This window comes from Rhipicephalus sanguineus, chromosome 5 (assembly GCF_013339695.2).
Source record: "Rhipicephalus sanguineus isolate Rsan-2018 chromosome 5, BIME_Rsan_1.4, whole genome shotgun sequence".
NCBI lineage: Eukaryota > Metazoa > Arthropoda > Arachnida > Ixodida > Ixodidae > Rhipicephalus > Rhipicephalus sanguineus.
In genome coordinates this window covers 12,799,733-12,815,935 of record NC_051180.1, presented here as the reverse complement: position 1 = coordinate 12,815,935, position 16,203 = coordinate 12,799,733, and the positions used below count along the sequence as shown (strand labels likewise).

General features: G+C 47.3%; 1 protein-coding gene across 2 annotated transcripts in view; it reads right to left on the bottom strand.

Annotated features, from left to right (window-relative positions):
• The window catches only part of LOC119393236 (galactosylceramide sulfotransferase), a 129,184-nt gene that overhangs the window by 45,970 nt on the left and 67,011 nt on the right, over window positions 1–16,203 (bottom strand). For both annotated transcript variants that reach the window (XM_037660148.2, XM_037660147.2), the window contains exon 2: window positions 560–670. In XM_037660148.2, coding sequence (XP_037516076.1) covers window positions 560–598 — 39 coding nt within the window. In that variant the 5' untranslated portion in view covers window positions 599–670. The remainder of the gene's footprint in view (window positions 1–559; window positions 671–16,203) is intronic.

Sequence of the window (16,203 nt, the reverse complement as noted above, 5' to 3'; positions counted from 1 at the left end):
AGGAAGCTACGCCACAACGATCGCCTTCTTAGTAAATTTATTCGATCGTATATTTGTAGGAGGAACCCTCGCTTCCTCTATAGGACGGACGGTGCCCGTCGAGCCGCTTGTGATCGATGGCCCGCAAGTAATTGCGTTCGCTGCCAACGAAGCAACCTGAGGCGTTCTGGCCTTAGGCAGGACGACGAGTGCTGCTGTTTTTGTAAGAGGATCAAGACAACTTAATACGTGCCGCGTGCGCCTGCTAACAAGTTTAAATCCATAGCACTGTCGTGCGCGCAGATGGAACCAGGTAGTAAATACATCTTAAGCATGAAACGTTTTAATATAAAAAAGAAGGGTTCATGAATTGCCACACAATTAACACGCCTTGAAGGTCAAGCTACTATCGTTACTGCCAAATTATTATTTTTCTGCAGGGCTATACATGCAATGACTGGAAGATCAGCTTTTACTTTTCTATTAATTTATTTCATTAATGTGTGTCAGGTTGAAATTAGCTCTATCAAAACGCCATTAGCTGGGTCTGCCAACCGAACTAATTGCGACTAAAGCTCACCTTGAGCAGAGCCTTGTAGTCGTGCGCTCTGCATGTCATGGCGGCCACTGACTAGTCACCTCGACAACCAACCGTTGAGCGCATCAGTCCAACTGCGCCGACAGACGAAACCTGCGAGCCAAGGAAAAGACGCAGCGATTACTTATCTTATTCTGACATGAAAAAAATAATACAGGAAAAGATAGGCCGCTCGTTAGGGCAGGATCAAAAGGGAAGGACACTGACAGCAAAATTACAAGACGACCAAAGTGCTGGTGGAAGACGTTGGTGGGGGCGTAATCTTTTAAGGGGGGGGGGTGAAGGTGCTTAACAACTGTGTACGTATGTCCGTGCGTGCGTTTGCACGTGTGCGCGTAGATATCCACATGCAAAATAGAAAACTTTCGGGGGTTTGAACTTACTGCTTACGCAGGATGCGCAAATTTACGGAGCCCTCCACTACGGTGTGCCTCATAATCACGTCGTTCTTTGGCATAAAAAACGCCACAAATTATTATAACAAGGTGTGTTTTGTCTTGGACAAGCCGTCCGCTTCCAATCAACTTCAAAAGAGCCGGGATAGTTTAGAGCGCAATGTATAATATAAGGCCACGCTAGTAGCGATGGTTATAGTACAAAGCGCCCTGGCCTTGTCACGGTGTGCGCATGGTATTATTACTATCATCATCCTCACCATCGTCGTCATGGTAACCGTTATTAAATCTAAGAGCAACCATCCGTGGTACAGACTGAAAAGTAAGAATGTGCTCGGATATGCCTCGAAATTGGAAGCGCGCTTAAGCTGGCATGCAGCGTGAAAATTACTGCTTCATTGTAAACGACGCAACGGCCAGTCAGAGTCTCTAGCTGTATTTATTTTCTGTTATAGCAGAAAATAAATGCAGAGACTCGGACTTTCGCGAGCAAACCCGGAGAATAAAAAACAACAGCACTCCTTAGACAGTTAAATAGCGCAAGAATAGCCGTAACAGTAACCTTAAATTCCGGAATGCGCGTAATGGTATATTCGCGTACAGCGAGAGAGAGAGGGGGCACAGGAAAGGCAGGGAAGTTAACTAGACTATGCACTACGACCATATATATATATATATATATATATATATATATATATATATATATATATATATATATATATATATATATCTTACCCCTCCTTACGCAGCTTACATAAAATGCTCGCTATAGCAAGCAACCGCTCAAGGCACTGCGCGTTCATGAAGCCTTTGCGAGACTTCGCACAGACAGCATCCCCCTCCCCTTTTTTCTTCATTTCTTCCTTGCTTGTCCATCCCGTTGCGAGCACGGGAAATAAACCTAAAGCCGCTAAACATCAAGAGATGTCACGCGGGCGCGCTCTACTGCAGTGACTGGGGCTTACGACTTGGCGCGCGCACTTTTGGTGCGCCCTTAATTACGTTAAAGACTTCACCAGCGCTAATTACACATTTAGCAGCCCGTCCGCGTTCATTACGAACAGCTTCTGCGCAGGGAGAGCCGATCCCCTCGTCTGTGATTCTGAGCAGAGTCCTCCCCAATCCCCCATTCATTTATTATTTTGACTTCGCTTATTTATTTTTGTCATCTTCGTTGCTTCCTTACATGTATTTCTCGTGCACCTTATTCGTAATACCCCCGACGTCTGATACGTGCAAGTTTATTACAACCTTTACGTCCGGCGGTGGGTCGGTTCTCGTTAGCCTCGTCGACATGACGAATCCATTAGCTACACAGACGGAAGCCAAAATGTATGAAGAAAACATAGTTGATCTATACGCGCCCCTCAAAATAGCCAATAATGAAAGAGAAATGCGAAAATCACATCAGCCGCAGTCAATATCGTAAGATAGAGTAATCCTGCTGTATGACTGACGGATTCATCTCACGTATGGTGAAGTTGCCAGTGAAAAAAAAAAAAGAAAAACAAGAAAACGAAAAGAATCAATACGCTCGAGAAGAGAGACCATCCGCACTCCTTATGTAATAAAGGGAACTCGAAGACTTGTAGACAGCACTTTACGTAATGCATGCTGATTAATATAGGCGACCTTACATGCAAGAGCAAAATTTACACGTGGGCGTATATCTACACATACGCTCACATTATATATATATATATATATATATATATATATATATATATATATATATATATATATATATATATATATATATATATATATATATATATATATATATACATATATAAGCCCGCAGTACACGGGCCTCTAGCCCGTGTACTGCGGGCTTTATCGTCTCTATCGTCTCTATCGAAATGCGACAGCCGCGGCTGGGATCGAACCCGCATCTTCCGGGTCAGCATATATATATATATATATATATATATATATATATATATATATATATATATATATATATATATATATATATATATATATATATATATATATCTGTCGCATTTCGATAGAGACGATAGTGACGATAAAGCCCGCAGTACACGGGCTAGAGGCCCGCGTACTGCGCGATTTCAGTGCACGTTAAAGAACCCCGGGTGGTCGAAATTATTCGGCGTCCTTCCCTGGCCAATTATAAACAGACCTTTTACTTGCGAGAAGCATAGTGCAGTCGGTTCTATAGCTTTCTTATATTTTTCATTCCGCGCGTGCAAGTAACTTGAAATAAGGACGGCTGCATTCATTCCCAATCTGCATGCCAGCGAAAGCCTGGGCTCAAAAAGATCAGAATTGCAAATGTTAAGACAGAATACCCGGGGGAATAGAGAAGCGGAGATAAAACGACAGCGCAGAGAAATAATTCATCGCGCTTCACTGCAGCACATCCCTTTGCAAGGGAGAAACACGGTCGGCGCTGCAAGGACAAAATTACTCGCGAGAATTCGAGAAGCTATCGGGCCGCAATATTGCAGGAGATGGCACGAACGCCGCCGACCTAATAGACAGGCTAAAACAGTGCAGCGCTGCGGGAGCTATGGTAGGCGCCAGTAAAACTATGCACTGCATCTTGAAGAAAAACAGCGCTATACTAAAACACGGACGAGAAAAGATCACACTTGTGTTTTTTCACAGTTCGTGTTTTCGTAGCGCTGCTCTTATTGAAGATGTGTTCATGCAAACAAGCTCGCCTTCGAACCCTCTCAATGCACCAGAAGCCAACGAGCGGCTGACGTCGGTGCGACGACCTCATTTACTTGGACATGCGCGAAGTGGGATAGTACATTGAACTAATGCTTCCGTTGTTGTAAACAAGTAAGGTAAAATCATTTCATCCGGCGAATATCAGCGCTGAAGCACCACATCTCAGGATAGAAAAGAAAAACGAGACAAATGTTGTCGCCTTCATCACAAAAACATCTTTTCAGCCACTACGTCGCCGCCTTTCAGGTTTTCAGACAGCACCACGAGAGACTGAGCGAAACAGGCACAAAATCTGGATACAGCCACGAAGTAGTTATCACAAAAAGAACTCCCTGCTGTTATCTAAGGCCGGCAGATTTCAATACGAACGGTACTGCGGCTAAAGAGGAAACCGTGACTGGATAAGTAAGCAACGGAGGCTGCTCTATGTATTTATTAATGATGTACATACACAGGGACCAGTGATAATGTGACACGCAAAAAAAAAAATAATTCTCCAATAAGCAATTCTAGTAGCTCGGCGCGAACTGCATGGTGCGCGAGGTTATAGGATGGCCTTGACATTGGATGTGTCACCTCCCTTGCGAAGTGGTCAGGCCATCGTCGAAGTCGCGGAATGCCGCTAAGAACACAGCGAATTAAGGCTTAGACAACGGCCAACTTCTTTTAATGTTTTAACAGTCTTGTGGGCCCATCCGTAAATGATTAGCGAACGTCGATTCTAGTAACGAGAATGCTGCACTGCATTAATTTGAGCAAAGTGCATTCTAAGCGACGGAAAATTATCAAAGGAAATTTATAGGGAAGTGCACTGCACCGAACAAAAATATAACCATAGGCAGGTATGCAGCGTGCCTGGGAAAAATAAGCTTCGGGATTAGACGGACTGCGGACCGAGAAGTGGGATTTCTAGGCTGACGAATAATACAGAGCGGCGCACATATAAGGGACGAGGAAATAACACGCCATAGCCGTACACTGCCCCCGTATGAGCGTTTTTATAACAGAAACATAATTATTTATTGCATAGCACACATACGTATAAAAATGCTTTGCAAAGATTAGTAACTTCTGTGGCATCACAAATACCCTGCCACTTGACTTGTCCATTTGAGCTTTAGCAGCGCTTTTCGAGATAATTATCAGGATAAAATATTACGTTCCTTTCGGGTTTGAATTTTTCATCGAATTTTTTCGCAGCAAGATAAGGGTATCGCACAAGGGTATCGCACAACTGGTGCCATGCAAATAATCTTCCATTAATGACAGTGCTGTGTCTATTTCATTTACTTGTTTTAGCAAAAAGGCGCACGGCGACATTTAATGTCGACGCGCGATCAAAGATTGCACTGCGAACCTCTTGCAATAAATGCAAACCACAAATGAGAATATCTAAGACATTGAGACGCATGACATAGCGTCGTCAGTCTGTTCGCGAGTCCATTTAGCAACATTGTCTCAACCCATGAAGTGGAGTGGCAATACACCGCACGAGATTCCGGTTTTCGAAGTGTCACGTTGACTTCTGAATATTATACATCACTTCCAAATTGAAATTATGCAGCGGGTTTGCTCGCAGAAGCGAAGCTGGATAATGCTATACGTCTGACTAACTCTGCGCTAGACAGTCTGAGCGCCTTTTTAGCACAACAAAATCACGGACGGGTATCCGTATTTTTGTGCTCGTTTACTCCTTCGGAGGTATCATCAGTGCGACCTCAAGTCTCCCAATAGGTCACGCCAGCGATAACAAACACAGAACAAACGCTCGGCAGTTCTGAATCCTCCCCCACCCGATTCGCAAATTGCGTTGGAGAGGAACCTCGTCGCTGAAAATCACCGCAAGGGAGAAAAGAACTACAGGGCGCTGTTCGCTATACAGGCTCGCTCTCGGTCCATTTAGCTGTCAGTCGGCTGCAAGCTCAAAGCGATTGCGAAACGACGAACAGCGCACGCACGGCAGCGAACCGAACCGGTGGGGCGTGCGTAAGCCGCGAGCATTATATGCGGCCGTGGCGCAATTTCGGAGCAAATCGAGAAACACCGACGGATTGTCGCTTCGGAGATGCGAGTTCGATGCGCGAATTCTATCGCCGCTTTTCCGTGCAGTCACTCGAGCGTCAACGCCGCGCCCGTTGTCGTGCGCGAAGCTCGTCCCTTTTTCTGCCTTTCTCTTTTTGGTGAAAATGTATGCCCCGAATAAATTCAGCACCAACAAAGCGCCTTGACAGGAATAGTGTACAACGCTGGATTCGAATCGCGTGCAATAGTGCATAATTTTTTATTTCTTTTTCGCATTGCGCTGGAAGCATCCCTTCCCTTACATGTATGATCAATGTACAGTATGGTCCACTCTTAGAGGGAACACGCGAGCGCGTGGCCGGCTGTCCGCGGAGCGCTAACTGCTGGCGAGATTTGTAAATGCAGCGCACGCGTATAGATTCATTACGGCGTTCGGGTGCGCGCCGCTCTTACAAGTGTATGCGCATGCGCCGCATTTACAAATCTCGCCGCTAGTCAGCACCGCGCGGGCTGTCAGCCACGCGCTCGCGTGTTCCCTGTAAGAGTGGACCGTACTGTACAGTAAACTGTGATTGATTGATTGATTGATTGATTGATTGATTGATTGATTGATTGATTGATTGATTGATTGATTGATTGATTGATTGATTGATTGAAGAAATCGATGGTTCTGGAATGAAGAGGAAGTTTGTCGTCACAGCACAGATTGATATATTCTACCCCATTTTGCATAGCACATAGGGAGAGCTAAAAGCGCTGGAAGTTTCAAAAACTCGCAAAGCATATCGCGCGCTGTTAGCTTTTTGCTCAGCGTGCAGTAAGATGCTGATGAAGTTTGGCAGGTTTGATTTAAAAAAAAGCATTAATGGCGAAAGCTGGATAATCTCAGAGTCCTGAATGCCTCCACTTTTGCTGTGATGTTTATCGGGTGCGGTGAGGCATGCGTGTTCCAACTGCGATAAACATTTTTTTGAGTAAATCCAAGACATTAGCTAGTCTCTACCGTTACTGAAATGAAAATTTCCAGCGCATATTTAAATTTAAAAAAAAAAAAGGATACGAAATGCGGGGGCACTGGAGGGCGTGAGGCAGCTTCGCCGCTCGGAAGAAAAACACAGTTCATTAAAGAAGCGCCCGGACGCCACGCCCCTTTTTTGAGCGAGACTGCCGTTGGGGAGCTACGTTCAAATTAAGTTTGGAGATTAACGAGATTCCCGGCGCGCCTCCTCTTCGCCGGCGCGCGTGTTGTGCGCAAGCAGAGCCGCCGCCGAAGTCGTCGCTCCGCGGGAGCAACGCAGGCATGCGCACCATTGATCGCCGTTGTGACCGCGCACGCTGTCAATCCGAAGCAGCGGAGCTGACGCACGAGCATTCTGTGCAACGCGCGTGAAGACGCGTGGTCGTGCAGTAGTCCGGACAGGGCGGTATTTACACCGGCGAGTCGGACTGCTCGACTAAGTTGGTCTCGAAGTGATGGTCGAAAATAGACGTTTTAGCCGAGGGGTGCTATTCTGGACATTGTAAATTTCGCCATGTTGCCGAATTCCGCCATTATTTGACTCTGATTGGCCCAGAGGGCTGCTACGACCTCCCTGATTGGCTTAAAAAGCAGCCATTACGAAATTTGACAATATGGCGGAACTTCAAAGTGTCCAGAATAGCACTCGAGAAGTGACCAATTTTGTGAAGTTACTCACTGAACACATTTTAGCTCGCATAGCTGTAGGCGACCAATCGGTGGAGCAGGAGCTGGACGTCGGTATACACTGACCATTATTTTACGCGGTAACGAAAAAAAAATGTTCTGGAAATTTACGCTCCAAAACCACAACATCATTATGAAGCACGCCATAGTTGAGGGCTTCGAATTATTTCGACGACCTGGGCTTCATGAACGTGCACTCACACCGCACACTATAAGGGCCTCTAGCATTTCGCCTCCATCGAAATGCGACCGCCGCGGCCGGGATTGCACCCGCGTATTTTGGGTCAGCAGCCGAGCAACCTAAGCGCTGCTACACCTCGGCGGCCGTGTTGGACGAAAGAATATGCGCTGGTAATAATTACTTTGAGTACTTCGAGCCCTATGCCCTCGTACGCTATGGCATGACCAAGAGAGATGAACTGTCCGGCTACTGCAGGAAGGATTACCAAAAACGCGCTAGCGATATTATCGATTCTGGGTAGCACAGACGCAAAACGCGCAGATGTTCTGAGTGTCGGATCTTAATTTACGAAAAAAATAAAATAAAAAGGGGCAAGTTGACTAGGAAATGAAAACTGCTCCAGCGTTGCATGTTTTGCATCGCATGTTTACCGCGATTGTGCGCGGCGCCCGGTGAACGCTCACACATATATATAACCAGTCTACGTCAACCGCGGTTTTCGTGACGCTGCGTTGCTTTCAGCAGGTACACACGGCCGCGTTAAAAGCAGCGCGTTAAAAGCGGCGCGTTACGGCGGTCACCGGCACAGCGTCCTTTCTCCCCTAATTGGCTGCCGGCAAAAGCGTGTCGAAATCCTGGCGCGGGAATCAACCGCGTGCCCGGAATAATTAGAGCGGTCCTTCTCACGCGTCCAAATGGCGCGCCAGTGGCTCGCACCGCCCACTGCGTGTCTGATATACTGCGCGGTCTGCACCACTCGCAGCATTCGCATTCCTCCGCTTTGCTCCCTGCTTTGGCGACGCGTGGTCGGCGCTTCTTTCCCGCTATCTCAACAACGTCCACTTCCGGTAAAGAAGGGAGCTCCCGGCCCGCGCGATCTTAATCAGCGGGGGCCGCGAGCCGCAATGTTTATGCATCGGGCTATAAAGACGCCAACCAAGTAACTCGAGACAACTGCAAACTGAATTCGGCTACCGGCTCTTCTATGTTTTCAATATTTATTGTGCTTTTAGTTAAGCTTCTAATGGCAAGATGAGTAAAGCCAGCGTCAGTAAAGGCGTCCAGCGTCTCCTACTATACCACAGCTACTACTACTACTACTACTACTACTACTACTACTACTACTACTGCTAATAATAATAATAATAATAATAATAATAATAATAATAATAATAATAATAATAATAATAATAATAATAATAAATAAAAACGCACGTGTCAGGTATGCTGTCACGAAAATTTTGGGTAGAACTTCAGCGTAAAACTGCATGTGAGGGCGACCTGAAGTGTTTGTATGCTATATGAACGCACAGCAGCGTAGAACAAACATGTCGTGTAAAGAAGTGCCTCGAAAGAAAGAAAGAAAGAAAGAAAGAAAGAAAGAAAGAAAGAAAGAAAGAAAGAAAGAAAGAAAGAAAGAAAGAAAGAAAGAAAGAAAGAAAGAAAGAAAGAAAGAAGAGAGAAAGAAAGAAAGAAAGAAAGAAAGAAAGAAAGAAAGAAAGAAAGAGAGAAAGAAAGAAAGAAAGAAAGAGTCGGCTACCGCTCGAGTATCAGAAGATAGCGCTATCCTTTCCTCCTCTTCAAGAACGGATATATTTTCGCGGCAAAGCCTTCCACGGTGCGGCATGGTCGCGCTCGGGCAGCATCGCAGAGGTAGGCAGCGCGGCCTACGCAAAACCCGTCGTGTTTCCAAGCCCCCTCCCCTCCTCGCTGACTGTCGTGTTTTAAGCCGGCTCGTAAAATACGAGCCACGTAAAACCCGGAGGCGCACCCGAAAAAGAAAGACGAAAATTAAGTTAAAAAATAAAGATGGCCCAAAGGCGCTTCTTGAAATGTGAACAGCGCTAAAACACTAAAAACATGATAATAAAAATGAAGAGAATAAGAACGTCCCGTTCTAAGGCACCTAAAACGAGGCGCTCGGCACGAGGCGTACCGTGAGACGGGAGCCCGCCACTGGCGGACAAACTGTGAGCGATGGAGCTAACGGTTCTCGCAAAAAACAGAAAAAGAAAAACGAGAGACCTCCGCGGGATCGGCGCGGCCTAGGAAGGAAGAAGGAAGCAGCAAAGAAAAAGCGAGACAGGAAATTCTATGCTAAGCTTTGGCCCGGGGCCACTGAGCCTCCACTCGAAGGCACGGCGGCGGTCTTTCTCACTTTACATCTTCGGCAGTGACTCAACGTTCAGAGAATGGAACACTGTGATCGGCAAGATGCGCGACTACGTGTGGCAACATCTAAGCAGGTGGGAATCTAAAGCATAGCCCTGTCAGCGGCGCACGTACGTTATGCGCGGAATCGTGAAGTGATAGGCCTTATCGCAAATAAGCCAGAAGTACAGGGGAAGACGTAAGCTTGTACAGGGGGTGTCGCTGGAGCCGACGTTTCGGCAAGTCTCCTTCAAGGCAGTTGCTGCCTCGAAGTAGACAGGGCCATTTGTCGAAAGGTCACCTCCAGCTTCACCTCGCGATCAAGAATTTTTCAGACCTTATACCAGGAAGACTGGAAAGCTAGACAAAAGCAGATGTCTTGATCAGGAAGGACTGTACAATGAATTTGCCAAGGACGTCACGAAAAGACAGACCGCATCTCTTTCTTTTAACCGATCATTTGCGCCTTTCTTTACCTGCTCATATCATGGAAGGATGGATGGATTAAAAAACTTATCGGGATCCTCTAGGGTGCGTGAGCCACCCAAGATACTCGATCACGCTTCCGGAAAGCAAATGATCCAATAAAAAACTTGAATCTGAAGAATAAAAATGACTCTCACCCAAGTTATTGATTAGCGCTTTCCATAAGTCATCGTGAGAATCAATTCCGATTCCCTGAGAAACTTGGCAGGAATAATTTTACCAAAGTGAGCAAGAAATGGAAGAGTTAAAAGGGCGAGAACCGCCACAAGCATGAAGTACGAAGCGCAAAAAATATCACGTCGTTAACGGGTCATCGGCACAGACGCACAGACGATCGCCCTGCCTCGAAAACCTACGCTCAGTGTCAAGGCCAATGTGTAGGGGCCGACCGTAACGTGGGCCGGTCACTGCGCCAGCCCACATTTTGTCACACATTCGCGCCGTTCCCGTAATTCTCGGTCCCCGATAGTGATTGCACAAAGCAAGGCGCATCTCGTACGCGGCAGGCATTCTCCGTCGCCGTTCATGCAGCGTCCCGAAGAGAGAGCGCGTCGCGCGGCATAGGGCGGATCCCCGAGATTGAAGGTCTAAATTTGCAAAAGGAGTCATCGATCTGGTCCGGCCAAATCAAGAGAGCGAGCACCGCGGGCACGAAATGTGGGCAGGAGGGGACGTCACCGTGAGAAGCGCGGTCACGTTTAGACGCTGCCATCGACCTCGCCTTTAAGGAACGAGAGCAGAGTGATCTCCGCCCGCGGGGTTACACAACCCGGGTCTCCAAACCCGACTTTTCAAAGCGTGCAATGCTTGATCATTGCAGCGCCTTGCCCTAAAATGACCGGTAATAATAATTATGCTGTTCGGACAGTGGTATAGTATGCGACCGGCCTACTTGGTGGCCCATGATGAAAATTCACGGAGCGGAAACAAGAGAAAAATTGAAAACGTAAACGAAGACAACTGCTGACTTTGAGTAATGAGGCGTATCGGGCCAGTCGATTTCGCATAGAGATACAGTGCAAGCTCGTTAATTCAGCCCTCGTTAATTCGGACGTGCTCTATAGTCCCGGCAAGCATATGCATTGTTCAATGGCATCAAACTCTCGTTAAATTCGGTCATATTTGGCCGCAACCCGGTTAATTCAGACGATCCTCGGATGGCGAAGCACCCAGACTCCGAGCAGAAGAGCGAAAACGGCATGCTGTACCTATGAAAATGCTCCAATATCTCCCGAAAAGGTAACAACACTAAGAATATTTGCAAAACAAAGACGAGAGAACCTGATACACCGAGAGCGTTGCACCATTCTCGTATTCCTTTCTTGCCGCTATATTTTCAAAGCGGCACTCTGGAGTTTTGAAATTGGGTCACCACACACGACGTTTCCAAGCCGCCCTTCCAGTATAGTCAAGCGAGAGCTTTAAAGAAGCAGAAGAAGACGACCGCATGAAAACAGACGCAATACAATGGCTGGCGCCAGCGCGTGTGCCTTGTTCGGCGTTTTTTACTCAGCGGAGCCGCGGGCATTTTGCTGCCGGCTCAGAAGGCGATCGACGTGCCGGCACAAAACGCGCAGACCTGCACCCGTGCGCGGTGTTTCGATACCCGAACAAAAGCACGAGGCTTAAGAAAAGGGACCGTCGTAAAAGTAGCGCTAAACAAGGCAAATTGAAAAGAGACACACGTGAACACACACGAAGACGTAGTTGTTGGCCCGAAAGTCCACTCATTTACATGGCGTTCGCGTGATTCCAGGCACTTACTCAAAGCACAATGGTCGATTGTACCTTAACAAGCAGTGTAAAGGACACAAGAACTGGACACTGGTTTTTGCTAGATCCACCTGCAACAAACGAAACAGCTCTTTGTTCTTTGGTAATTACTATACTATTTTATCATAGAATGCCTTCATAAGCAAATGCATTCCTTCCCTTATTGCCTTTTTTGTGATCAGCAACTGCTCTCTTTAAACTGTTAAGCCACCTGGACTTTCATTGTCCGAATAAGATACACGCATATCGTTTGATGCAAATGTGATGTGCATGCAAAATTAAAGTCCTTCGCTTTATAGAGAGTACAACCGAAAAACAGCAGGGTGGACTAACAACCGTCAAAGTCACACGTTGTTTGGGAGTGAAAAGAGGGCCTGCAATCGCCGAGAAGACGGGCGTTGTCAAAGTCATACATTAATTGAACTAACTGCAGAAATAGTATACGTTTAAACAACAAGTGACAAGCCTATTCTAAGCGATGTTGTTTAATAAGGTCTCGCACATTCTCACTCATATATAGGCGAGTGGTCGTGCTCCCACTTCTGATAAGGTTTCGTTCACCCGACTATAATGTACCCTTCAGAAACATGGCATCGTGGTTTCTGATCAGTTGGCGTCATTTCTACTAATCTGGCAGGTTTCCTTTCCACACAAACTTGAATGAGTACCGTTTTTGAACCTACGAAAGAACATCTTTTTTTCCGAGGGGCACGTTTTTTTTCTGTTTTTTTTTTGTCAGACACGCCAAGTGAATCCAACAGACAGTTAAGGCAAGGGATGTCTAGGGGACATTATTTGTTGTTTTTAACTGTGGTGTGGCACTTATGACATAAATTGACATGAATTAAAGTGGACGAAAAAGCACCTTTTTTCGTCGGTGGGATCCGAACCCACAACCTTTGAATTACGCGTCCGATGCTCTAACAATTGAGCTAAGACGAAAGGCGCTTCACCGTCCACTTTGTTGAGTATTTCTGTGCGTGTAATACCTGGGAGTGTTAGCCAGTACCCAGTAGCGCGCTGTCTCCCTTAAGGCCCCCTCATTTCCCCCATTCACGCCCACCATGCAGGATATACGTGCAATGCCTTTTCCCACCTACGTAGCCATCGCTTCTTCTAATTACGCGCGCCGTCAGCGTCGCGCATTCGCCTCCGATCACGTCTCCTCCATACTGCCACAAAGGTGCACGCATTTTTTGCTACAAAAGTGCAAACTTCTTCGACGTCCTCCTCGTGAGGAACCCCTAACGCGATGCTCCCGCTGGCATCAACTTGCCAGTTTTCTAGACCACCGCGGCGCGCGCAAATAAATCCGTCCTGAAAGCTCAAGGCGACGCAATACCGCGTCTGAACAAACACGGCCGCACGCTTCCCTCTCGAGAGTGTCACTCTGGTGCGCGTGCTCATGAATTGCCCCGCACCATGGGATATCGGGATGGAAACTGAAAGCGGCGCGACTCAAGTGGGAGAAACGAAAACGGGAAGGCTGCTGCTGCTACTGCTGCCACATCGCTTGCGCCCACTCCTCGAAAGCGGTTGTATAGAGCCGCCCGATCGTGTTTGTATTTGGCGGCTTTCCTCCGAGCGCTGAAAGGACTCGATGCGAGGACCCGGCTCGCAATGCCGCGTGAGGGAACACGCACGTGTCGGATCTGGCGAGCTTTTCTTGATACTTTCGCGGTACGAAGCAGAACATGGAAGCAGAAGGGCTGTCCGCCGCAGAGGCGCGTCCATTTCTGGGCGCGCCCAGTCAGCGTCGAAAAGCATGTCGGCACGGGCGATCCGCCGGTGTGCGACAACGCGAGAGCGCAGGAACGAAAGTATAACGCATGACAAACGCGTTAAAGCGCACGCTCTCCAAGGAATGTTTTCGTTGTCACAGGAAAGTGGGAAGTTTATTCACTTCCTTTGCTGTCGATTCTGCTCTTCGCTTTTTCTGTTTACTGACGTAACGAAAGAATGAGGGCAAGTGACACCGAATTAAGGGAACACGTGCGATACATCCACGTAACAAGGGTTCGTAAAACTCTCATAGCACATCTTGTACGGCGTCAGGAGGACTAAATCTCCGCCTTCGTTCTTACGACCAGCGACAACTAAAGTTCTAATGCGTACAAAACCTGCGAATCCAATCTCAAATAATTCCTAGACTGGCGCACGGGCATGCCCCGATGTGGTGCGCGAGTTAACACTGCATACATTCTCGCGACTCGAGACTGAAGAGTGTCAGGAGGTACAGCATGCTAATGGCATCACATAAACAAGCTTTCTTGGTCCAACACTGTGTCAAAGTAGGAAAGGCACATGATAAGCTAAGCGTTACTGCGAGTTGCATGGCTGTACTCGTCGATGGCGCAGAAAAAAAAAAAAACGAATGAGTTGCTAGGGCAAATCGACAGGTATCTGCAACCACTCGCAGAAGTGATGAACATATTCAAGTGAGTGTACGATTAATGTTCTCTCACTTCTTTTCTATGTCCATTTTCATCGATTTATCTCTTTCCCTCAATGCAGGGTAGCAAACCGGACTCGCGTCTCGTTAACTTCTTTGCCTTTCCTCGCTTCTCTCTCTCTCTCTGTCTCTCACCCGCTTCCACAAACTCTAGTGATGGCGAAAACAGACTTTGTAATCAAAACCAAAGTAAAAAGTGCTTGCTCCAGCGCAATCTCCGGAGACGGAGCGAAAACGTCATCAAATGTCCCTCCTCTTCACGTTTTTTTTTTTTTTTTTTGTTAACGAATACCACACGTTCAGCACAGTGTCGCGCCATACACGCGAAAACACAAGTGGGGTTTTCTTCACGTACAGGGCCTCAAAAGCCAGCGACGGCGCTCAGGTAACGAGACAACGCCTACGACGCCATGGTAAACTTGTAATCAGAGTAGGCCTCGTCTGTGAGCAGCCTTCGAGTACTCAGAACTGCGACAACAGAACGTGAAAAAGAGACTCCTCTTGTGACATCACGCGCAAGCCAACGTGACTGGAAAGGCGATCCGTCCAGGCCGCCGCCGCCGCCGCCGCCGCCGCCGCCGAACAACAGGGCGAACTGAGACGTACGGCCGCCGTCTCTCACTCGCGCCGAGTGGGGGGGCTCTAATTACTCGACGCCGAACGAGCCCGCCCACGCCGCCGTAGAGCGCTTCATCTTGCTTCGAGGGCGCTCGGCGCGCGCCTAGGTAAGAACGAGCCCCTGACGACACTTCAGTGCGTACAACTCTTCGAGAGGCCACGCGTAAGGCACGATAGCTTGCACTGCTTGACAGATTAAATAATATAATGGCATCAAACGGCGAAGCAAACGCAGGAGAACCTGACTGATGCAAGGAGGTTACGGTTTCAATTTTTGAATGAGAAAGAGAAGGAAGAAAAACAAGAAAAGGGAAGGTAGGTATGTTAGCCAGTTTATAATAACCGGAATGCATCCCGGCACAGTGGAAAGGGATTGGCGAGATTGAAAGTTAGAAAAGTAAAGAAAGAGGGAAGATCAAGACGAAGGCGTACCGCAATCGCCACAGGCCTCAAAGTTCAGTGCGATGATTGGCCAGTAGCGCGAAAGTTTGATGACATAACCACTTTCATGGCCACAGCTGCACCAATAAAATCGGAGTGCAGCTTCCTAAAGGTGAAGCTTGCCCGCACGGTAATTGAGCATTGCAGCAAAACACTAGCGACGGTTGAGGCGGTAGTTCTCTAGAACGAAATTAATGCAATAATAACCGAGACAATAAGGCGTTCCGTAGGTAAAGCGCTGGGATAGGCTATTTTCCCGCTCCTTCTGGAGGGCCATCTGTTATGTCCACTCATCTGCTATGATTGAGCATGCTACGTTTTCACCACGCGAATTCTCGGCACCGCGTTTTGTAGCGCAGATGAGATTGAGGAGGTGCAGACCACAGTTTCCAAAAAGGGTAAATCCAAGTTCGAGTGGTCTATAAGCCACAAAAGCAAAAAAAGAAAAAAGAAAAAGGCTAGAGCTTACAGCGAACTTCGCGGTTCGTCTATTTATGACTGCAGCGAACTTTTTAGTAAGACTTGTCTCAGATTACTCAACGTCACTTTCGAAAAAAAAAAAAAAAAAGAAAAATACAGAGAGAGGGGCAAGATTACGCCAGAACGGGTGGTCGCAATTGCATTAACGACGAATCTGACGCCGACGCGTCGCACCTCCGTGACGTGAATTCTAGCGCCCACTTTAATGTAGAGCGATGACAA